This window comes from Sebastes fasciatus, chromosome 9 (genome assembly GCF_043250625.1).
Source record: "Sebastes fasciatus isolate fSebFas1 chromosome 9, fSebFas1.pri, whole genome shotgun sequence".
NCBI classification, from domain to species: domain Eukaryota; kingdom Metazoa; phylum Chordata; class Actinopteri; order Perciformes; family Sebastidae; genus Sebastes; species Sebastes fasciatus.
The window spans coordinates 10,786,917-10,811,917 of NC_133803.1; the positions used below are offsets into that span (position 1 = coordinate 10,786,917).

General features: G+C 40.5%; 1 protein-coding gene across 14 annotated transcripts in view; it reads left to right on the top strand.

Annotated features, from left to right (window-relative positions):
• The window catches only part of kcnma1a (potassium large conductance calcium-activated channel, subfamily M, alpha member 1a), a 182,607-nt gene that overhangs the window by 87,143 nt on the left and 70,463 nt on the right, over positions 1–25,001 (top strand). For all 14 annotated transcript variants that reach the window (XM_074645990.1, XM_074645993.1, XM_074645991.1 and 11 more), the window contains exons 4-5: positions 18,980–19,073; positions 20,377–20,488. In XM_074645990.1, the coding sequence (XP_074502091.1) occupies positions 18,980–19,073; positions 20,377–20,488 (206 nt within the window). The remainder of the gene's footprint in view (positions 1–18,979; positions 19,074–20,376; positions 20,489–25,001) is intronic.

Sequence of the window (25,001 nt, forward strand, 5' to 3'; positions counted from 1 at the left end):
GTATGTGTGTGTGTTTGAGTAAGTGAGTGTGTGTATTGTCAATTTATGCGTATCCCTGGCTGGCAGTCACCCAGAGACAGATTGCAGGCCTGGCATCTCTCCGATAACTACTGCAGCTACTTTCACACCGTCCAGACCCAAACTGTACCTTTGAAAGGGATAGTTTGGGATTTTTTTTAATGTTTCAAAGCCCTGTGAGATTCTGTCTGGTAGAGATATTGACTCATTAGTTTTGGCAGTGAGACCCATGATCAGCAAGATGCTGCATTATCAGGTAAAGATAAACAGCTAAGAGGGGCAGCTGAAGACATTTTCTCAGCCTCATTCACTTTGATTGGTGGTGTGAAATGGGAATGGGTTCATGTGCACAGCTGTAATATTCAACTCTTTATTCAACTACAAAACAATTATGTATATGTACTGTATATGTATGTGAATACACATGTGTATATGTATTTTTATATGTACATATATGTATGTATGTATGTGTATATACTGTATACATATGATATATACATGCAATATATATACATATGTATGTATGTATGTATACATAAATACATACAGTATATATGTATGTATGCATGTATGTATATACTGTATATGTATGTATGTATATATATATACATACATATATTTATATATATGTATTAGGGATGTCACGGTACCAGAAATCTAGTAGTCGATACCAATACCAGTGAATTTCCACGATTCTCGATACCAAATTCGATACCACGGTAAAAACAAAACAAAAAACAATAAATCCCATTGTAATTCAACACGTACTCTTTTATTAAAAACATTTGAACATTACAAAAAACAGTGGTATGTAGCCTTTAAGTAATAAATAAAAATAATTGACCCATTTTTTTCATTTTGGCGTATCAGCAGCATGTTATCAATCGATAGTCAGACGACGGACACTACATACTGACCTGGTGCGTAAACTCAGAGTAGTAGGAGCAGGAGCAGAGGATTTGTTGTCGAAGTGAAAAGCAAACTCACCTATTTGGCAATATTTCACGTTTAATCCCAATGCTATAAGGGAAGCATAAAGTTAATGAGGTAATCACCGCGAGGGGGATTGAGCCGTCACAGCCGGTGTGCACTAGGTAGGTGTATATAAACCTATATAGGTATATAAACATATACATATACACCTATATATGTATGTATACTTTTTGATTTGTCTCTCCCAGGCTAATTTGATTTAAGGTACCACTTTATACTGTATGTTTGCTAACTGCAATTCTGCACCTCCTGACTTCAGTTAGCAGAAGCTTAGTAGACGGTTCCCCTCATTGGCTCAGAGTGCTCTGATTGAACAGTAAATCAAAGAAAAAGAGGCAATTTATTGTTTCCAATTATGTAGAAGTTGTTGCACGTGCCTCTGGCAATGAAATAATCAAAGATGTTTCGCCATGCCTTACACACTAACGCTGTGTGCCTTTGACTTTATCAGTATTTCATGCACCACTGATTTACCAAAAATGAAGCTTCAAACTTTGCTGTAGTGCCTGCGGTTATGGAATGTTGATTGCAAAGGGACCATAACATATTGACCGTGGTACTGTATCGTACTTTTTAATCATATTCATTCCTCTGTTTGGCTGTTGTGCAGGATGTTATCCTAAGCAATGGCTAGCTTTAATACATATCTTTGAACTTTGAAATCCTGTCCCTGGGGGAACCGACTCTGTAAAACAGGGATGGAGATGTAAAATTCTCAAAATAAGTAAATCTAAAATGCAAGGAATTTATACAGTCTTATCTCAGCAGTGGGAGATTATTCCTGGTATGAATCCAGTCAACCATTTATACCGCTAGATAAAAACCTTTACTTCATCCTCTCTATTTCTCGAATTATATCCCTATATGTCTCCCACTGTGTTTTCCTCTCTACCTCTGGCATATTTTTTGCATAAGGGGGGAACAAGAGACACTAGATAGACACAACAAAGTAGGAAGGTTGAAAGCACCAGGTTTGCAGAGCTATACCAGCCATAACATCAAACTTGCAGGGCAAAAAATGAGAAAGTTAAAGCACTGTTTGGTGCAGAGCTGTAGTTTCTCTCACTATAGTATATCCAATGTATCTTGTATGTCACGGTGCACTTATGAGTGCATTTCTATGTGAGTCGGCCTCCCAGAGGCATTGCCCTGATCTCTCTCTGCTCCTATTAAGCTGAGGCCCTTTCTACCCTCATCATCGTGATTAGCTCAAGCTTGTCACTTGAGTGTGCCCGTCCTCTCAGGGGGACTACTGATCAACCCAGAGCAGGTTGAGCCGACTTCGGGGGCTTTGACATCCTAAACAGGGCCGGGCTTGTGTTATAGCCATACTTTCACTACAACAGCTGGAGCCTCTTATGTGCTCTACGCCCATTGTTACGTGTCATGGAGCCGACCTGACACTAAATCTTTCTCAATTGTCTACTGACAAAGACCTGTTTACCAGCCGCGACAGTGACGCTGGTATTAATTTCACTTTGTGAGACTGTGTGTGTGTCATCATGGCAAAATGTGGTCCTGGAGACATCTACTGTAGCGGGAACCACCACAGAAGTAGTTTTGAGTACTTTGCTAGGTGTTTATATTTCTGTCTGTGTGTCTTTCTTTGTGTGGACAGATTTTTGTCAATGTGATAGGGTCGTAACCGTGCAAGATGCAGTCATGAAACTTTACAGGTGTGTAGCTGAAATCAAAATATAGGCTGAGTTCGAAGATGGGCGTGGTCCAAGCAAGGGCGCTAGAAGTAGGGGGATAGGAAGTGGCCCCACCACTTTACGCCCCTGGGCCAGTGGGCAATCCAGGTTCTGAAAAGTGAAGCCAATGCGGAAGTGTCAGATTGCGTAGAAGTCTTTGAGAAAATGACCCTACTTCTCACTTGCTTTATTACCTCAGTAAACATTGTAAACATGAGTTTATGGTCTCAATCTCTAGTTTGAAGTCTTCTTCAATACAGCATGATGTTCATTTAGTAAATTAAGGTGTCATTTAGAGTCAAATAGACGGCTACCTTGTGATTGACAGGTCGCTACCATGGTGATGTCCTGTCTGGGAGTTGTCCGCGTTTTTGTCTTACAACTTTAACCCTTTCACATGGGGTTTTCAGTTCATTAAAGTTAATTACAACATTTTGGTCGCCTTCAGCTTTCGGTTGTACTTAGCTCCACCTTTTCGTGTCACTTCTGGTTGCAAAAAGACAAGATGGCGACGGCCAAAATGTCGAACTCGAGGCTTCAAAACGGCAGTCCACAAACCAATGGGTGAAGTCACGGTGATTACGTCCACTTCTTTTAAACAGTCTATGCACTGGCTCAATTTGGCGTCACAGCTGGTGTGATTCCATCGCAAGATGGTCTGTAGTTATCTCGGCCACAATCTGTTTGACGTAATATCTAATGTCCAAAGATGTCTGAACTTGCCAACCTCAAAATAATGCAAGATGCGTCATATGGGCCATCAAGGACAAATTGTTCCCAATTATTATGTTGCTTCCACACTAGTTGTCACAAGTAAACGGTGGCGATGATAGCGCCTCGTTTCCACCTAGCTCTGCGTATGTATGCGAATAAACCGGAATTTCATTCATTCCTATGGGAACCTCTGTGATCTCCCATGTGTTTGCAAAACTTCTCCGTAATCTGCCTCGAATACGTTGAAAAAATTGTACTTTTGCGGCAGATAACGGACAGACTGTATGCACTGTGTGCCTGTGGAATTAGCGAATTAATTCTAATTGATGAGTGTAATTCAGCTCTATTCATAAAAAAAAAATTCTAAGTGAAAAGTTCGAAGGCATATTTAGCAGTTTTGTGAACTATTTTGTTAAAAGACGTATGAACCACTAGCTATAGGCACTCTGTTACACAGCTAGAATGCTACTAATGTTAGCTAAATATGCCATCAAACTTTTCACTTGGAACAAATAACGTAAAAAGCTCTGCACGAGGACACAGATATTGATAAATACTCTTTCTCTGATTATCAGCTTGTGTGTAGGAGGGGCATACATACATAAATCTGACTCACTTTCATAACCCCATACTCAGACGCTAAACATGCTCTACAGATGTACAGATCTAAATGAGGAAATTGATGAGCGCAGATTTACAGGACAGCCTTTTCGTGGTAATAATTACTAAAACATAAAAAAACATAAAAACAGTGTTAGGGTACAAACTCATGAACTATTCAGTCTCAGTGGGTTATGGTCAAACTGCCATTTTGGCCATCGGATGAAGTGAACATCATTCTGAAATTGACTGTGAAAAAGGCCACAGTAATAGGAAGGATTATGGTCGGGTCCCTGTGGTAACAGCTAAAAGAGTCATGTGGTGGAATAAGTGCACGTGGGTCGGACCTGGGGATGCTGGAGCTGCACGATGGGCTTTTATGTCTACTTCAGCGAAGCAGGGTAGTCCCTTGGGGCAAGGACACACACATACACACACTGGGTGAAATGCTGAAGAGAAACGTACCTTTCCGGTGGCCAGGCCCCGGACTCCCAGGAGCTGTTTTGTTCCTAGCTTTCGACAGGTGGGGCTTTCCTAGCAGGGGCTCTGTTGGCCAATATCCTGCAGCAAAGATCCACAGAAAAACACCGCAAAGCTCTCTGTGGAAGCAGGTAGACAGAGTTTCAATTGAGGGAATTGTTAATTGGCTGCCCTCCCAGTTGAGCACAGAGATTACTAGTCATCGACTTGGCAACCGCGTTGTTGTTAAGAGGGCTGTTTTTTTTTAATGAATGGGGATGAATTTGTGCTGAGAATGGCCGTCCATCTGTTTGTTTTGACAAAGTGGTTGTTTACCACAGTTCCCCGCGACACATAATAATGTATGATGAGACGCTGCCTTTTCTGTTCCTCTGCAGCAGACCTCACTTGCCAAACTGATGCTATTTTCGGTGATATTTTCAATGGGAGGATGCTGCATGTGTCCTCTCTCGCCCACATCTGATTCTGCTTTAATACCTTGGCTCATCCCTCATCCTTCATCCCTTCTTTTTCCTCCTCTGTGCTCCTGTGAAACAAATAGAGAGGAATGTAGGACAAAGTCTCTGCAGGCCATTCTTAAAGGGATGCCCTTGTTCCTGCCCCACTTCTGTTTCTATTTCTCTCCTCTCCCGACCCCTCCCTGTCACACATACGGGCTTTTGCATGCACGCACCTGCATAGTCACGTTAACTCGCCGATTCGCACACATGTATAGACAATTTTGTCTCCTGTCGAAGAGGCCTCATAAGCAGCGGCCTGTAACTCTATCATTAGTGTGCGATCGATGTCCGCACTGGAAAGAGAAACAGTGCCTAATGGCTAATTAATGGGGTAAGGTGAGAAATATGGCTGAGCAGTGAGACAAGCCTGGCAGACTTTGTGACAATGAAGGGTAACCTATATAAGGACATCTGTTTGATCCGGATGGAGTGAGTCAGAGAAGACCATGTAACCATGAGAAGTCCCCATGAAACAAAAGTTGGAGCGTCTCTAACGGCTGTACTGTGACATATCTCACACAAGCCCCCCGGGAAAAGCGGGAGGCTTTGAAGCAAATATTCGTAGTGGCCAAACGGTGGTATTACATCTTCCGTGTCTGTCATGTGATGACATTGGGCCCAAAAATACTTTTTCCCATAGACTTATATTGGGAAAGAGACGTCTGTAACTTTTTTTTAGGTAAATCAACTTCCCAGTACGAATACTTGACTAGCCCTTATTTAAATCATTAGGTCTTAAAAGTCGTAAAATGCACTTATAGCTAAATCCGGAGTTATTTCCGGAAGATCGCCGGACGATTCGTGTACTTTATCACTCGGCAGTCGAGCCATTTTGGCTTCATGCGCCACTGAGCAACTCCCATAGGAATGAACGTGAGCCCGCCTACAACGCTGTATCCAATTCTCTTTACACATCCATGATATTGCTCTGTTAGTTACTTCGATCAAAGAACATGTATTGATTCCATCCACGACTGGCTAGCTAGTCGCCCAAAGTCGTATTTGATTAGATCAATTTTGTAAACGCCCCCAAGTGCAGGATGAGTCATCAAACATTTGAAACTGATAACAGGAAGAGAAAAGGCAGGGATTTTGATCAGATTTTGATGTAAAACACCTTTACATATATTTGGCTTATAACAAGAGCAATTAACAATTAACACAGGGATTAAAACTGGGAAATTGTATTTTTCATTTCATGGGGACTTTAAGTTGTAGCTGATACCATTCCCAAGTGGCTTCAGATTCAAGTACATAAACTGTGGCAGAAAGAAACATAATCAAATTTTCAGCTACTTCCTAAAATCTCTCCCTCTTTATACTAAATGCCGTTTTTCACACACGTTTAGGGAGATTTTCGCTTTCTAAATGAGCTCTGAAAAAACAACTGAGAATATGAAATGTCAACATCACACTCATGGATAATGAGCTTTTGTGAGTGTTATGGAACATCAGCGCTGTTTTATGATTGTGGAGCCTCTCCCAGTAGACTGCAAAAATAAATGAAGCTTTTGATATCCTAGCAAGAGCCGAGAATGGTTCCAGCATTTGGAGTCCTGCTTAGCTCACATGTGGTGAAGCTGAACATTAGTGTGGTATAACATGTTAGCCCTCTAGTATTATTCTAATGAGAGTGAAATCACCCTGGCTGTCACTCTATCTGGTAAAAATGTAGATTCAGTGTGTGAAACTCTGATTGAGTCTAATGAAAAAAAATTACCGGAGACATTACAGTAGCGAAGCCGCTCAGTGCATGCTGAAAGGTCCAACCTCTTTGTTTATCACAGTCACCGTGGCGATATAAAGGCTATTTGCTGTTGCAGTTGCAGTTGCCTGATATCCCTCAATGAAGAGCGGAAGGGCTATTTTCAGACCACAGCATGAACACAGCATGAGCCAATCTCAAAGCATGCAGTTAACTTAATAAACCCCAGATGAGATTGAAATGATTTAAGTGCCTTTGTGGCTCCTTTTTTTTTCAGAATATGTAGCCACAGGGTCAATACATGTTAACTCTTTCAGCTTCAGATTGTTCAATATATATATACGTATATATACACAGTACATACATTTTGAAGAGTGTTAATTAAACGCACTACTTTCAATTTTAACAAAATCTACTGCATGCATTTTTACTGCTACGAGCCTCTGGCTTAGCTGTTGCCATGTTGAGAGCCATGACGAGGCAATAGGAATGCTCTCAATCTCGCATTTAGCACCTTTAAACTTTTACTGTCTTAGTGCTGTGATGAACTCAAAAGCCAGCTTGCAATTATTATATTTAGATAAGAATACAAATTAAAGTAAGAATTTTGCTGTGGAATACATGAATGGTTTGGAATGTATCTAAAAATGTTGAGTCCTAATGGTACGTGTCCACAGCCTCAGTCCTTTCCACGCTTCCCATTCATTGCAATGTAAACAGCCGAGCAATGCATTCTGGTGGCGTAGGGTTGCGTTTCGGGAGACGGATCGCCACGTTGGCCACTCCTCATTTGCATAAAGTTGAGGTCTAGGCTACTTTATGCAAATCAGGAGCGTCCGGTGCGACTCGTCGCCTCTGGAAACTCCTGTCAAACTTTTAAACTAACTGTTGACGATCCAAAATAAAGACAGATTCAGCAGCTGCATGCATTATTTATTGCATAAAATGTTTTCAGAAACACATATCGGTGAACTATTTTCATAATATACGAGAAAGAAGTTTCCAAACTTAGGTTTGAAAGCTGGGAGCAGAAGCTCACGAGTGAAAGCGGTCGTCCAATGAGGTGCCTAGTGCCTAGTGGCAGCCCATCTAGCATCCAATGCTGGCAAGCGAGGCGATCCCTTGCGTCCAAAAACGCCCATGTGGACATGTACCATAAAAGATACATTTCCTTTCTTTATGAGGGAATTAGGATTGGGTTGACTTGATTAGTATAATTTGTAGATTACATTATGTACTGGTTATTTTACAAGAGGAGGTCTAAATGCACTGATTTAATGACCTGAAATTAGAACAAATAAAACCTAGCACCACCAACTTCATTTGCTTCACAATGTAAATCAGTGTGCTGATAACGACTTTTCTATTTTTGGATATGGCACATAACCGCAGCTTTCATCTCTTAATTGGTTTGTGTTCAAAAGAGGAGTGATGCGATGTGTGTAGTTTAGCTATTGTACTGCGCCACTGGCTTCTGAATATATTAATAAGTGTAATTTCTCTCTTGCAAAGATTCTCCTTTTTCTTTTTTTACACTGCTGTCCTTATTCACTCCCTCATTTCAAATATATTGCCTTGCGGAGCAGCAAACTGTATGAAGTTTCTTTTAGTGATGTGCTATTTTCTCCTCCTTTAGACTCTAAAATAAGTAACGTCTTTGTAGAGGAAATGCTTGAAGCGGGATGCAAGTCATTTGCATTCAGATGAAATAAAAATGAGTTCTCTATTTTTAGCCTCCCTTAGGAGGTTTTATTTGTCCATTGCCCTTGTAGGTACTAAAATATTTCTTATTTTAGTAATGGTGCCTTGGCCTAAATCAGTCATTTAAGTACTAACCTGGCCTTCTTTCAGCTTCACACGCCCCTCCCTGCTGTGTCCCCTGCACGTACATGCACTATACCCTCAGGAGAAATACTGCATGTAAGCCAGACATTCAGTTATTGTGCTCAGATCATTTGTATTTCTCTGTTTGGGTTTGTATATTGATTGTACGGGGTGACTCGAACGCTAACAAATGAGACTACGAATCCGTAACTACATTCCAAGATGCTTATGAGCTTACTAGAGCAGGAGGCATTTGTGAGATATGAAGAATGACTCAGATTCGGTGTGTCGCGGTGTGGTTTGCGAGCACCCGTTGAGCCGGGAGCGGTGTGTAGTTGTTGTTGTTTTCTCAGGGGGGCAACCTTGCTGTTGCTCCTGCAGCCAGCCAAGGTCATGTGCGGGCTAACAAAGGGCTGGCTCCTGCCGGCTGGCTGACTGAAGGTGTTCAGGGCTATTTTTAGAGCATCATCAACATCAACATACTCCTTTGCCCTTGTGAACAAATGAGTTTTACCTCTCTGGTTTGCGATTTCCAGAGGCAGAGTTCCTGGTCGGAGGAGGTTGACGTGGGGAAACATTTTATGTCCTGAAATAGACTTGCAATGCTCTGCGGCCTTCCCTCGGGCAATTGCTGTCCTCCTGTGTCTGTGCCTGCATGATGTAAGTGTGTGTACATGTGTGTACGTTGGTGCTAGCTTTGCTAATAAGCAGAGTGGGGTTAGAGAGTGAGGTGCAGGCAAGTCAAACACAAGAGGAGCCCAGGGATCTCCAGGTAATTTCCATGTGGCCTAAAACTAGCATTGTGTGCTATATGAGACAAATTGTCTTCAGTACCTCTGGGAGCTCAGTCTCCCTCCCTTTTCCCTCCGTCACGTCCACATCTTCCCCTCTTCCTTGCCCTCTTACTGTCACTACCTCTCTTCTCTCCCTGTCTCTTTTATCTCTCCGTGTCTTGCTGCTGTCTTTTCTTTCTCTCCCACCCACCTCTTCCTCTCTCCTCTTCCTGTCAGGCAGGATGTTGTAACCCCAGTCTGTGCCAGGGCTTAAGGAGTAATAAGAACTGTGTGTGGCGGGCAGATCTATTTTCTGCAGGACACTGGCAGCATGTGGTCGGGAATCCCTTGTGATTGTGGAGCGTGAAGTGACATTGAAAGCAGGAATCAGGATGTTGGCTTGTCTTACATGCTCATTGTGTAGGAAAGGGACACAGAAACAGAAACACCTATATAGTATAACGGAATCCAATACAATAGCCTCGTAATACATAACACATTTGAGAAGCTTAGAATGCTCAGTTTTTTTACAGACTATATCAATGAAGTGATGAATGAAGGTCAGAGATTGGACACAAACTCTGGTCGCTTGTGTTTAAGTTACAGTTGCACTTCCAGCACTGACAGTTGGCCCTGGATCATGTGTTGCCGAATCATCCAATTTGAACCCAATTTTCAGGGACACTGGACTGATTTTTAAGGCCATAGTTGCTGTTGATGTATTCAATCTAGTTATAAAGCAAGGAATCTCTGTCTCTCTGTGTGTATGGGAGTATGTCCTTTGCATATCTCAAGAACCATTCATCCGATCTACTTCACTCTTCGCGGGTGTATTGCTGGGGACGCCATGGCATGCTTTGTCGAATTTGGTGTAATTTGGACACGCAACACGTTGAATATTAATAAACGTAAAAAATAAAACAACAATGGAGCAGCGCTCTGTGTAGCAGCGGGGGTGGTGCTTCAGGGCTCTGAAGACTAAAGCATGTCGTCTGCGGCAGCTCATCGACTGCTGGATGCTGGATATAGCATGCTACGACGAACTAGGGCTCGGCGATATGGAGAAAATCAAATATCACAATATTTTTTGACCAAATACCTCGATATCAATATTGTGACGATATTGTAGGTTTGACCATTGGTGCTTTTACAAACTGTTTACACAATGAGATGCGGATATACTGTCTAAATGGGTAAAGGCAAATAATAACACTTAAACCATATTACGCTATTAAGATATCCGAAATCTAAGCAATATCTAGTCTCATATTACAATATCGATATAATATTGATATATTGCCCAGCCCTAAACTAAACTCTTCTTCACTTCCCTGGAGTCAATGAGTGATGAGCGGTTCTCGACAATGCTGCAAGCTACACTTCCTTGGGGCCAAGCACTCGGCCCGCTCCAAACAGCCATGCACTCTTAACGGGCACGCCCCCTACAACGCAGCAAGCAGCAATGTCGGTTGCCAAGCAATCAGCCTGCTCCAAACGGGCACAAGCTCTGACCGGTTATGCGTTCTGAACGGGCACGCCTCCAGACAAAGCTGCAATTCCGGGAGCCAAATAATCAGCGTGCTCCGAACCGCTACTTAAAGAACTATTATTCAAATTTAAACCTGCATTAATTGATTGGCCACTTGGGCATCAAGCTGTAATCACAATGTTGACGTACAGTATTATCATCTTTTAAAATTGTTCGGCAAACTGTTGATTATTTACACATCCGGCAGACACAGAGGCCAGGCCATCTGATGAATATTCCCTCTTTTTTATGCCAGGCATTGTGTTTTTGGGTTGTCCTTCCATCCGTGTGGTCCATTCTCATGAACGTGATATCTCAGGAACACTTGACGGAATTTCTTCAAATTTGGCACAAACGTTTCAATTCAACACAAATGTTGAATAGGATGAATTGATGAATGGATGTGAACTGCACCTTCATTGGTTGGCGGAGGCATACAACCGCGAGGCGGTAATTCTAGTTTTTGTTTTGATTTGATCTCCACCAACTCCTAAAGGAAATATCTGGGTCTTTACAGTAGCTGCTAAATGCTCGACCAGGTTTGCCAGGTAGTGGATGAAAGCAGTGAGACTGACTGTGAGTTTGTCACTTTAAAGGGACTGTTTGTAAGAATCAGAAATTGCTTGTTAACAGCGACAACTGTGGCCGTTAAGTCAACGAAAGTCAGCGTCCTGTTGCTCGGGCTCGCGCTTGTGCTCGCTCTACATAGACATGAACGAGCATCGCTCAAAACAGTGAGGCGACACACGTCAGCTAAAACCACAATATCACTCTATATTTCACCTGCTTGGCAGTAATGTTAGCTGACCAGACGAAGGTCTCTCCATGAATCAATGCTGATCCTAGTGTTGGCTTTCCTGCCTCAGCCTCCCGACCGCGGCCGGAGGGAACAAGGGAGACACCGGAGTTTTGGTCGGAGACGATAACGTTACTCGCTGTGGAGCCCCGTCACAAGACACGGAAAACCTTGTTTGGTCTGGAGGAGCTGCAGCATTTATTTCTGCACAAACGTCCACTGTACATTCACTAGATATTCTCAGACCAAAGCTACGGTGTCCCCCGCGTCCTCCGACCTCGGCCAACACTGTTTTGCAAGACGGGCTTCACTAGATATAACTTTGCGGTGTAGGTGCTTCGTGTAGTTTGTGTTGGAGTCCTGTCTGAACAGCGTAGCCACACGTGAGCGCGCATGGGACACCGACCCGGATTGATTTATACGTGTAAGAAGTTACAAACAGTCCCTTTAAGTGACAAGATTAAAGAAATGCATTATTTGGAAATATTGCTTTGATGTTAGCAGAGACAGGATGACTCACTGTTAAGTTGTGTGTGTGTATAGGTGATGAGTCACAGCTCTACTCACGCAGCATTATGTTGTGTTTAATAAGTATTTATCCTGACAGATGATACAATCAAACATTATGAGTCGCCATATACACAGCAACTAATTCATTCCTATTTTTGTCCTTTTCAGTCTGCATCGCTATTTTATGAAACACATTCGGCAGCTCCACAATAATAGACTGTGAACCTTCCCCCCGCCCGCTCCGATGAACTCTTAATTTCCTATTGTGCCTCTGAGCTTTAGAGAGAAACCATATGTCTGCCTGATGTGTCTTCCCACTACTTTAGTTAATGATAAGCTTTACTTTCAAATAACGATTATAAAAATGACTAAATTAAAGCTCTCAGAGTGTAGCCATTGTGCTGCCTTATAAGCAAAAATCACGTCAAATTCAGTGTACCGCTCAGCCCCTCCCGCTGTGCGCCGCCATGCTCCCTCTGTTATTGAGAATGCTCTGGGTCACGTGACTGTAGATGAGCAGTTATACAGAATTAGGCCAGAGCTTGGCCTGAGGGGAAACGCCACAGTGACCACTCCAAATGGTGTCTTCAGTGTGCACCATCTGCGTGTGTGTATCCGCTCATAAGTACTTGTAAGTGCATTTGTATTAGCGTGTATGTGTGTGCATTCTCTTGCACAAAGGTCTTAGCTCAGGTTGTGGTATCAGATCCGTTATGGGAGTGCGATCTCATAGCACTAGCGTGTAGCGTGTAGATGGATGTGAAGAATATTGTGTATGATTCATGTAGGGATGCACCGATCTGACTTTTTCTGTCCCGATAGCGATAGCGATACCTTGGCTTTGGGTATCATACCAGTGTTTAATTAATAAGCTTTATGCTTCACTGTGTAGAAGTGACTGGGTTCATTCTTTTATTTGTAAGGCAACATCAGGCTTGACTTAAACATTGCTTTCCTAACTTTGTAAAAACAAAATGTGACCAATAAATACATAGATATACAGGCACATTTACTGGATTGTTATTTATTATTACAATAATAAATCGCACACCAGCAACTTAAAAAACAAAAAATATCTTGAAAATTAACTTGAATTGCAATTCAAGCGTAAACCTTATGCAGCAAAACATTGGTCAGAACTTAAACAGTAATTACAATTCCAGCATATAATGTATGTAGTATATATTAGGGCTGTCAAAGTTAACGCGATAATAACACGTCAACACAAATTTGTTTTAACGCCACTGATTTCTTTAATGCATCTTGTGATTTTTATGTTGTAGCGGGCTCAGTATTAAAGCTAGATTGAAGATACTGGAATCATATGAAACTAGACAACCTAAGAAATACATTGTTACCAACCATGTCATACTAGCTTGTCCTTCCGGGAAGGAGGCTAAATAACGCTGCAAACTACGCTAAATGTTGGCGAGGGAAAATTGTCATAGCCATTTTCAAAGGGATCCCTTGACCTCTGACCTCAAGATATGTGAATGAAAATGGGTCCTATGGGTACCCACGAGTCTCCCCTTTACAGACATGCCCACTTTATGATAATCACATGCAGTTTGGGGCAAGTCATAGTCAAGTCAACACACTGACACACTGACAGCTGTTGTTGCCTGTTGGGCTTGAGTTTGCCATGTTATTCACTTCAATACAAACAAGACATTACATATAATACATTACAATACAAGAAGCACTATAAAAAGTCATGATTAGAAGAGATTAAAAATGTAAATATATACATATATTAATGCCTTACATATAAAGAACTATACCAATGCCTCCACAGATGTGATTGGTACTGTGTAGTGCTAAATCTTATGTTAGACAGCTGCAAGATTATCTAATTCTCAGATTTATTTAGCCGGCATATAAATTTGTACATGAGATTTCTTAAGACCGTTTGAAAAGTATTTATGCCTGCAGACACAGACATTTCACTTGCACTGCAACATCTCGGTCTTTTTAGTAATGTTCTCATTGCATCATTATATGCGACTTGAAGTCTCTATAAGCTCGCTTTCTTGTAGTTTGACCACAAATGGGCTGTATACAGTGGTGTACAATATGCTCTGAGCAGAGACATCTTCACTCTATCTGAACACATACTAAACTTCCGTGAGAGAATGTTTGCTTGTGCATACATCTTGCGGCATCGGTCATGTCTTCAGTAGTGAAATGTCCAAGATATTTTACCTTATTACAGACACAAAGATTGTTATCAGACATTTTGAAGTCTGGACATTTTAGACATTTGTCCTCCTTCACTCCTCCTACACTCTTACTGGCATTGTATTGGATATCATGTTCCACACCACACACAGAACATACATTGAGGAGCTGCTGAAGACTAGTGCTACTTGGACTAGAGAGCACAAGATCATCAGCATACATAATATGGTTCACTAAAGTATTACCAACCATGCACCCAGTATTACAGGCTTTCAATTGCTTAGAGAGATCATTAGTATATAAATGAAAAAAAACTGGAGACACAATTCCCCCTTGTCTGACACCATTGCTAACCCCAAATCGGGCTGAGACACTGTTGCCCCATTTTACCTGCATAGTCTGGCGAGCAACTCAATTTAATAAACAACATTCTATGATTAACACGATCAAAAGCTTTAGACGCATCAATAAAACACATAAGAACTGATGAGTTTTGACCTCTATATTTGTTTACAATTTCCTTTAATGCATATATACACAGGTCAGTGCTGTGTTTAGCTTTAAATCCAAACCGGTTGTCTTTGGAGTTAATAAACTCATTTAATCCATCTGGCGGGATTCTTTCTAAGAGTTTTGACAGTACGCTGGCTAAAGCAATGGGTCTGTAGTTATCTAGCCTGCCCACTTTACCAGCCTTGTCCTTAATTACTGGAACTAACAGGACAGACAACATGGAGTCTGATAACACGCCATGGATCATAAAACCAGTAAAACACATAGCAAGGAGAGGAGCTATCCTCGGACTGGCATATTTAATGTGTTCAGCCGTAATATGGTCTATGCCGCTTGCTTTATTAACAGACAGCTTCTTTATAGCTTGGTATACCTCATGTGACATAATCACCATTGAATCACCACTCTCTCACTATCCGTCTTAAATAAATCACTTTAGACACAGTTGAATAACACACTATAATGTTGTCGCCATCACTCAGCAATGTTGTCTGTTCCAGAAGTTCCATTTGCAGTGCACGGCAGAGATGTTTTACTGCTGTTAAGAGCTCTCACTTCTTTCCAAAAATCAATGACACTATTCCTCAATAGCTACTTAGCCACGGAATCAGCCCCCATGACTTGCTCATTTTTACAAATGAAGTGGATGGCATACTTATTATATCTTACATTAGTGAGCTTCTTGTACTCGAGCTCAGGACCTTGTCTGGGTCTCCCTACCATAGCCCATGATTTGAAAGCTTCACGGGCTTCCGCGTGATACTCCGCTTCATACTTGCTCCAGCCGGGCCTGTTATAATGTGTTTTATTTTTATGCTTATAGTAGGGCTTATTGCCTTCATACACAGCACCTATAATATCATTATACATGGAGCAAAGATCCTTCCCATTTGAATATATTTTTTATGCTAAATGCAGTACCTGTGAGGGTTTCTGGACAATATTTGTCATTGTTTTGTGTTGGTAATTGATTTCCAATAATACATATAAACATACATTCGCATAAAGCAGCATATTTGCCCACTCCCATGTTGATAAGAGTATTAAATATAAAAAAAAATTGCGATTAATTGTGATTAACTATGGACAATCATGCATACATAGAGAGTTGAATTGAATAGATTGGCCTTATTGTCACCAATACCCGATCCAGCTATTTGAGTCAGTATCGGCCCGATATCCGATCCGGTATCGGTGCATCCCTAGATTCATGACAGGTTTGTTTTAGCATTCGTGTTTAGTTTGATGCCTACTGAATCAGGTGGAGATGCCGGCAGTGAATTAATAATTGAGTATACAGGCCAGATCAATGTTAACTCCTTCCAGGGGTCAGAAGCGAATTAACCTCCGTCCAAAAGTCTGATGGCGCCGTCTGAGGGAAAATGCCTCTCAACCAAAATAAGTCACTTTTACTTTTAAACAATTCCCGCATAAACCAGACTTATTCTAATCATCTCGGACATGAGCCAGGGTTTTACATCATCTTAAAGATCACATCAGTCCTCCGGATACGCTCGAGACGGACCACACACTCATGAATTAGAAGTCGGATCATCCTCTTGGAGCGATACGTCCTCTCCGGCGTGTCTGCACTCAGTCATCCATTATAATGGATCATCATGAGATAAAATGTTTGATGTTAACTGGAAGATGATTAAGCCTCACTCCTCTGGAGGTTCTCATTATGCAGTAAGCTCTACTCTGGATCTCACGCTGTGCCCCTATGGGCTCCATGCATAAAAAATGTATACTTTTAATGTTTGAATTGGAACATATGGGACTTGTAGCTGTGTACTCTTTTAATGGCCACTTGAGTGTTCGATTGCCAGTCTATACATTCCCAAAGGTCGCCTATAGCCAGGCAGCCAAACCATAATGCATATTCACGTTGTTCCCCGCGATGGGATTTCCTCATTACTCTGGAGCAAAATGCTATAAGGCCTGTGACCAAGAAGAAGAATGGGGTGGGCACACTTCCCATTATTGCTTTTGTTGAGAGCTCCCACTTGCTAATGGTAAATCATCACAAGGTAAACATGAAGATGGATTACATGACAGGCCGGACAGATCACCACTCATTTATCATCATCTGCTTTTTTTTTTTAAGCAACACCCAGCTCGCTATTGCACTCTGATAAATGGAGAGAGCTATGCAGTCTGTTTTCTTTGTGTAGAGTCTCTGTCGTACAAGGGAATATGTGTGTTTGACAGATGCTGAATAATTTATGCATGCTGAGTGTGCTGTCACATCAAAGCAACTACCAATTTCACTTTATTTTCGTCTATATGTGGTTGACTCTGCAGTCACAGTGGGTCTTTTATCTTGGTCTGTTACCCCCTTGGGCTCAGAGGAGGAATTGCAGCAGGGTGTCAAGTGAAACTCAATAGCATATCACTAAACTAATTTATTAATGGTGTTTTTCATCCCATGTTTTGATCAAATTAATTTGCATTAACAGACAGGGGTTCTCTCTGTAACAGTTAAAATATATCACTGGCAGGGATCCAGTTCAGTCAGTTTAGATGGCCAGCATCGGTCAGCACCGTTTGACCTTGACAGCTTCAAGCCGGCTGTTGTTACCAGAGAACAGTTTCTTATCAGTCCTGTGAGCTGAACGCAGGGAAGGTGATCAGGATCAGGCCGTATATGCATCTCTGAATAAAAAAAGGACAAGTTACAGCATAAATCATGATTATCCTGATATGTAGGGGTGAGCAATAAGTCATTGTCTTTTGGCGGAATTTGTATCAGGATGATGTTGTGATCATATTTTATTACTGTTTTACCAAATTCTGTTGGCTAAATTAATAACAAAATGAGATATGCAGAGTTCTGCCTGATGCAATGCATATCAATGGAATACAGTTTGTCACATTCCGCATACATTTTATGGTATTTTGCATATATTAAAGGGTAACTTCTGTATTTTTCAACCTGGACTATATTTTCCCATGTTTTTATGTGACTAAGTGAATAATGGGGACAACTATTTTTTAATTCAGTCCAGTATTGAGGGATAACACTGTAACTAGCAGCCGCAAAACGAGCTATGAGGGCAATTGCACAGCGTCAATGTTTGCCACTGACAGACACTTATAATAACATCTGAGCAGTACAACATTATGGAAAGGACCCAGTAGAGAAATAAAGCGTTCTTTCTTACTTTTCACTTGATCCGGTCTGTTTGTTATTGAAGAAGAAGTCTTGTTGTGAAATCTGAATATCCGTATACTCTGGCTCAAATAAATACGGGCAGCCATCGAATTCAATGACCTCATCCACATTGTCAAAATCATCTAAATATTCAGCCATGACATTGAAAATCTTTTAGATAACACTAAGCTACGCTTTCTGGACTCCAACACAACAAACTCTTCCCGGCTGGCACTCACGTTTCCACTATGGATGTATTCACTAGTCCACTGTTGTCCTCCAAGCATTTTTAGTGCAGGTAAATGACAGTACCATCTTGCCCTGATTGCACCATACTGCAGCCAGTGCTCTCCCTCAATATTGGATCAATTTCAGAAATTGTTGTCCCTATCAGAAACAGAATCAGGTTTATTTCGCCAATTACAGTATATACATACATGGAATTTGACTCTTTTATGCAGCTCTGTCAATGTACATACACAGAATAGAAATATCAGAATAAAAATATACACTAATCAAAATAAAATTAAAATAAAATGTCTATATACAAGTCAAGTGTTGGGGAGTTGTAAACAATACATATAGTGCAAAGAAATAAATACCGGATGGATATAAATGGACTGGATCAATATGTACAGCATGTACATGTGGATATGTCTATATACAGTTATGTACAGTTAGTAGGATTTATATTTACAGTAAGTTAGACACAAAAACATGGGACAATTTATTGATATGGTGATATTTATATAATTATTATTTTTCCCTATGCTGATTCACCCATTTCACTAACTGACCAACTGTAAAAACAAAACAAAAACAAATACAAAGAAACATAAAGAGACATAACATGGAAATATGTCGAGGTCCCTGGTATTTGCCGCCTGTCTGTTCATGATAGGAAATAAAACAAAGACCCTTCTCTACATCAGTATCAGTTCATGAGTATTTAACTTTATAGTAATGTGTTTTCTCTCTTTCTCTCTCTTTGTTCTCTAGTCCTATAGAATCCTGCCAGAATTTCTACAAAGACTTCACGTTACAGATCGATATGGCCTTCAACGTCTTCTTCCTTCTCTACTTTGGCCTGCGGGTAAGTTGGCACGTGCATGCTCACACAATGCACACACTCACTCGTACATCTATACACATTTACAGACACACACTGGCTCAAATAATATGCACACAGCCATGCAGAGAGGCAGGCCGGCATGCTTTTACATGCATTCAAATCTACAGCATCCTACAAAAAGATCTTGCATGCTTCTTATTTTCAACCCTCATTCCAGTATATTGCATTTTTACATCTTCTTTATATGATGAAGAATTTTAAAACATTTAAAACTAGGGCTGTCGAAGTTAACGTAATAATAACGCATTTACGCAAATTTGTTTTAACGCCACTAATTTCTTAAATGCATTAATGCAACCTGCAATTTTTTTGGTTGTAGCGGGCTCAGTTTTAAAGCTAGAGTGAAGATACTGGTATCATATGAAACTAGAAAACCTAAAGAATCCATTGCTACCAACCATGTCATATTACTTTGCTTCATTGCTTCAAATTTACGCTACATTTTGGCAAGGAAAAACTGGCATTGCCATTTTCAAAGGGGTCCCTTGACCTCTGACCTCAAGATATGTGAATGTAAATGGGTTCTATGGGTACCCACGAGTCTCCCCTTTACAGACATGCCCACTTTATGATAATCACATGCAGTTTGGGGCAAGTCATAGTCAAGTCAGCACACTGACACACTGACAGCTGTTGTTGCCTGTTGGGCTGCAGTTTGCTAAAAAAAGATTTATGCTATATGTGATTGTGTGAATATTTGTCATTGTTTTGTGTTGTTAATTGATTTCCAATAATAAATATATACATACATGTGCATAAAGCAAGCATATTTGCCCAACCCCATGTTGATAAGTGTATTAAATACTTGACAAATCTACCTTTAAGGTACATTATGAACAGATAAAACATGTGTGATTAATCGTGATTAACTATTTTAATCAATTGACAGCCCTATTTAAAACATTTTTACAAGACAACCAACGATGCTTACAAACAAGCAGACACCACCCTTAAGTCGCCTACGAATACTCGCACAGCATGCCTTTAGTTTAAACTGACCCTGTTGTAATAATGTTGCTAGCATGGCTGTCATGCCAGAGCAGCATTCCAGTGGTGCAGACGCAAGCCTGTCGTCCTGAATGAATGAATAAATAAACTCATAAGCTGCTTACACCACCAACCATTTGCATGACTCAGCAAGTGGGGTGAAGCTTTTGTCATTCTATAGTATGTCAGCGATGCCAGTTTGAATGGTAGGGATGTGGTGTTATGTATAAAATTAGAATTGTCATTTTTTGATGCCATCCTCTGTTTCTTTTGACAGTTTATAGCGGCAAATGACAAGCTGTGGTTCTGGCTGGAGGTCAATTCAGTGGTCGACTTCTTTACTGTTCCTCCCGTGTTTGTTTCTGTCTACTTGAACAGAAGCTGGCTCGGTAAGTCTTCGCATCCCTTTCAGCTGTCTATGTCTCTCTCGCTTTGACACTTTCACGAATCTATTCTTTCGTAGCCTCATCTTTTCTTGCTTTCTTTCACCGTTTTTTTTACATTTTCCCTCTCAACGCCTCCGTCTTACTTTTTTTCCCATTTCTTCTTTTGCCTCTATCTTCACATGTCACCCCTCCTTTTATCACTCCCTATCTCTCCGTTTGCCTCCCAGTCCCCCTTCTGTCTCCCCATTACTGGGAGTGTGTCTCCGAGGCCCTTTTGCTTTGGGCTGCAGTCAACTTCCCCTCATCATTGGAAGTGACAGGGCTGAGTTCCTCTGATGTTTCAGGGAGCACAGACGCAGCAGAGTGGATTGGCTAATGGGAGTGAGAGTGACTCAGAAAACGGCCCAGGCTGTGGTTCTCTGTGTGCGTGTCTGTGTGTGCGTGTGCGTGCGTGCGTGCTTCAGAGTCATTGGTAATTGCCGTGATGAGGCGTTGCACCTGGAATACCTCACAGCGGTCCGTAACTGCCATCTAATGGGCTCATTCACACTCAAACAAAAAAAATGCACATGCAAAAGCATGTGTTATCCCCATACACTCACACACACATACACACTCGTTCTTGCATGAGCAGACTGGAAAACACCCTAACCTGTATTACATAACGACCTACTTTTCTCAGTGCATTCAGAGTATTGTGGCCTGAATTACACTGCAGTAGAAAGAGTTTATTTTAGCTGTTTTTCTTTTCAGGTGCACTGCCGCTCTGCTTTTAAAACCACATACAATACTATACGTCGTTGCTATACTTCATTAACAACTCAGCTGAATGTCAATCCAATGTTTATCTGAGCATAACATCGGACCGCCAAAACTGTTAAGTCAGAATGCGAGGCTATTATATGAAATGTAGTTGAAGGAGTTGAGGTTCTTAAAGCAGAAAATCATCGACATTTCCTTCCAAAAGACATTTTATACATATTTTTTTGAAGGAAAATCCTGTTTCTTTTCTCTTTTTTTTTTCAGAATGTGTCTTATTAGGCATTTTTCATGGAAGACATTTTGACATGTCACAGTAGGAAAAGCATTGGTGTAGATAATAAAATGAATGATGGCTTAATTCCAATTAGGTGCTTCACTTCCAGGGTCCTGCTGTTTCGTTGTCACTCTGTCATGGTTTACGTGCACAAAATATTCTGTTTTTTGCCCTTATTCCAAAAAAGACAATATTCCTACTAAGCTGTTTACATGACTAATGCAAATGAATATTCCACTAATATTCCCGTTTACGTGCAGCCGTGCGTACTCCGATTAACGTAACCAGTTGCGGACTTATTCAACCGTGCGAACACAGCCTCCCTCTTTCATTCCTTCAACCACCTTCTTGAAAAGGTCGGCGTTGCGATATTTGTGCATATCCAAAAACCTGCTGATATTCAAGTCTTTCATAATGTTTAAAAGTTGGTGTGTTTCTCCTTCCAACCAGAAATGTGGGCTTTTCTTTTGGGAGTGCATCTCTGCAAACTGATGGCTATTTGGTTTGTGTACAAAAAACAGAGCTGGCCTTCAACAGGCAAGAGACTGTGTGTTGCAAACTGCCGTAAAAAACACAATTGAGACGCATATTCTGAATGCGGCGTATACATGTCCAAAGAATGCTCATAAAAATTAAATAATATCGGCATATCCCACATGTCTAAATCAGTCAATGCTGTATTCGGAATAAGGCTTTATTCAGAATATCCAAACAGAATATGCTGTTTACCCGACCCGTATCAAATTCATTATATTGTCATATTCTGAATGGTAGTGGAATATTAGTGTGCATGAAAACGTAATCACTATTATGGTTTACAGGGACACTTGAACAGAGTGGAGACATTATTAATGTTATTTGTGACACCTGTGCTTTTCCTGTTATGACTCATCAAAATATCTGCTGTGAAAAAGGCCTGTAATAATAACTAGCAATAACTTCATTTCTGAGAACTTATTAACATTGTAAAAAATAAGCCATGAGTCATAAGTTGATCATACAGGTCATCAACAAATCCCACGGTTAGCGAAATGTATTTGAAAGAGAAAACTAAGGTGGATTTCTGTTGAAACATCCATCGCTGCTCACAGACTTCCTGGTTCAACTTAGACATACCATATTATGTGCACATATTTTTCCTGCGCAATCAGGGATTATTAGCAACATTTTGGCTGTGCATATTCTAGTTTTACTTAGAATAGTTGAAATAAACCTTTATTATTCATTAATTACATGACATAAACTAGACTATCTATACTGTCAGAGATTCAGGGATGTGGAAGGTCTGCCTTCTATGTTCTTGTTTTGACATGCCCGCTGGAATCACTAGATCTAGTAATATAAAACGTAATATAAAAGTAAGACGCAATATGAAACTGTGAAAGTCTAATCTCTGAGGTGCTAAAGTTTTCTTAAGAGGCTCACTGTGGCCCATGAATTTCACAGGGAACAAGCTGTGTAATGAATTAGATATGGCCGAGTCAAGTCATCTGGTTTCTGGTATTCATGATGTAACGTGTCCTCATCTCATCCCCAGAAAGCCGTTGGTGTTAGGGCCTTGATGAGGATGATGAAAGGCTGTGAAATGGTGGTCTGGCTGCTGCCTGACATTCTGCAGTGAATAATTACCTGTGATCATTTAATATCCTGTAGAAAGCAAGGACGCCTTTTTTATTCAATACAGCTGGAGTGTGAGTTGTTGTGTAGAAAAGATTGTGAATTTATTTTTTTTGAGAGATGCCCTAGAAACCAGAGCTATTAATATGCATTTATTTTTATAACTATTATTTTGAAAAGGGAAGAATCTTCTTGCACGGATGACATATCAGGTGGCATGTCCTTCAAACTTTAGAGCATGTTTATTTTTGCACTGTTGGACATATACACTGTAACCACAGCGCATTATAGTAACAGAACTCCCATTGGCATGGCTTAAGTGTATGCGCTTGTCCACGTGTTTAAGGCCGCATACAGCGTTGCAAAGCCTCAGTTATAAAATGAACAGTGTGTATCTGCACTGGGATATGGTGTACCCTAACAGGCTGCTGATAGCTTCCAGAATACTAATGGGGTGCTGAAAGAGTCTGTTAATAACTGTGGAGTTAGGTCAGGAATCATGATTAGCTTTAGTGCCTTATTGCTGATCTGCTTTCAGATGGTAACTATGGAGGACGGAACCTGCCAAAATAAAAACATGTCTCAATACATAAATAAATATGCCATTAAATGAACCAAAAATAATATTTAAAATAAATGTAGCCATTAATTAATTAATAAATAAAATGTGACATAGATTGTTTTTAATTTGCTTATTTATCTTTGTATTAATTCCCCTATGTACAGTATCAACTCTTCCATTTAATTTTCCCTTTTATTTATTTATATCTATTATCTATGAAATTTATGTTTGCATGTATTTTTTTATTTATTTTACATTTATTTTAAAATGCATTTATTCATTATTGAATTTTATGTATTTATTTATTATTTCTGCATCATTTTCTCTCTATATTTTCCCCCTATTTATTTCCCCAAAGTTATTCATTTCTGTATTCTTTTCTCTGATCTGCATATCTGTACCGGTCTGAGAATGCAAGACCAAAGGTAAATAAATAAAGAAGCAAATTTAAACAGAGATATCAATGTATGTAACATTTTATCAATTAATGAATACATATACATTTATTTCTAATATTATTTTTGATACATTTAATGGCATATTTATTTATTTATCAAGTCATTTATTTATTCATTTATTTTTGATTTTAGCAGGTTCCTCCTCCATAGGTAACCTTTGATGTTAACTGATAAATATATCACATTGTCACTTCCCTAAAGACTATTGCCTCCTATATACAGAATGTCTTAATGCTTGACAGGGCCATAATGTTTTTCCTAATAATCAATAGATTAATCCATAGTTGGTGCTACTTTCATTTAGCTAAGTGGGTATATTGTGTCCCATAACAGGCTTTGTTAGAGGAAGCCAAGGTGGTTGTTAAGAATGTGTATTGTGCTCCTCATTCCCAGTGGATTAGTTCATATTTTCTTTCCATTCACCGCTGGGGAATACACACCACAGCCAGTGTAATACATCTTAATTACCGTACCTTTCCCTTCACTCTATCAGCCGTGGTCCTGCATGAGAAGACCGCTGGAGAATCCGGTGGAGGTGTATAATAAAAAGACCACTAATAGGGGTTCTGCCCCGGTGCTGTTTGGTAGTGCGCCCGCCCACTCCGCACCGCGAGGAAGTCTATGCCGTATGCATTTCAAGTTATGCTCTCTCTGCCTCTGCAAATTGGACATTGATTAAGAGGAGGAGAGCGATGCGCGGCTAATGTAAGAGGGCATGCAGAGTTCTTCCTCGGAAAAGGGAATTAATCTCCTTTAACTACTTGAACCGAGCATTGCTCTCAAGAGAGTCCCAGCAGTGTAGGATTAGCATATGGCGGTTTGAAAGATGCTAGTGTAGCTCAT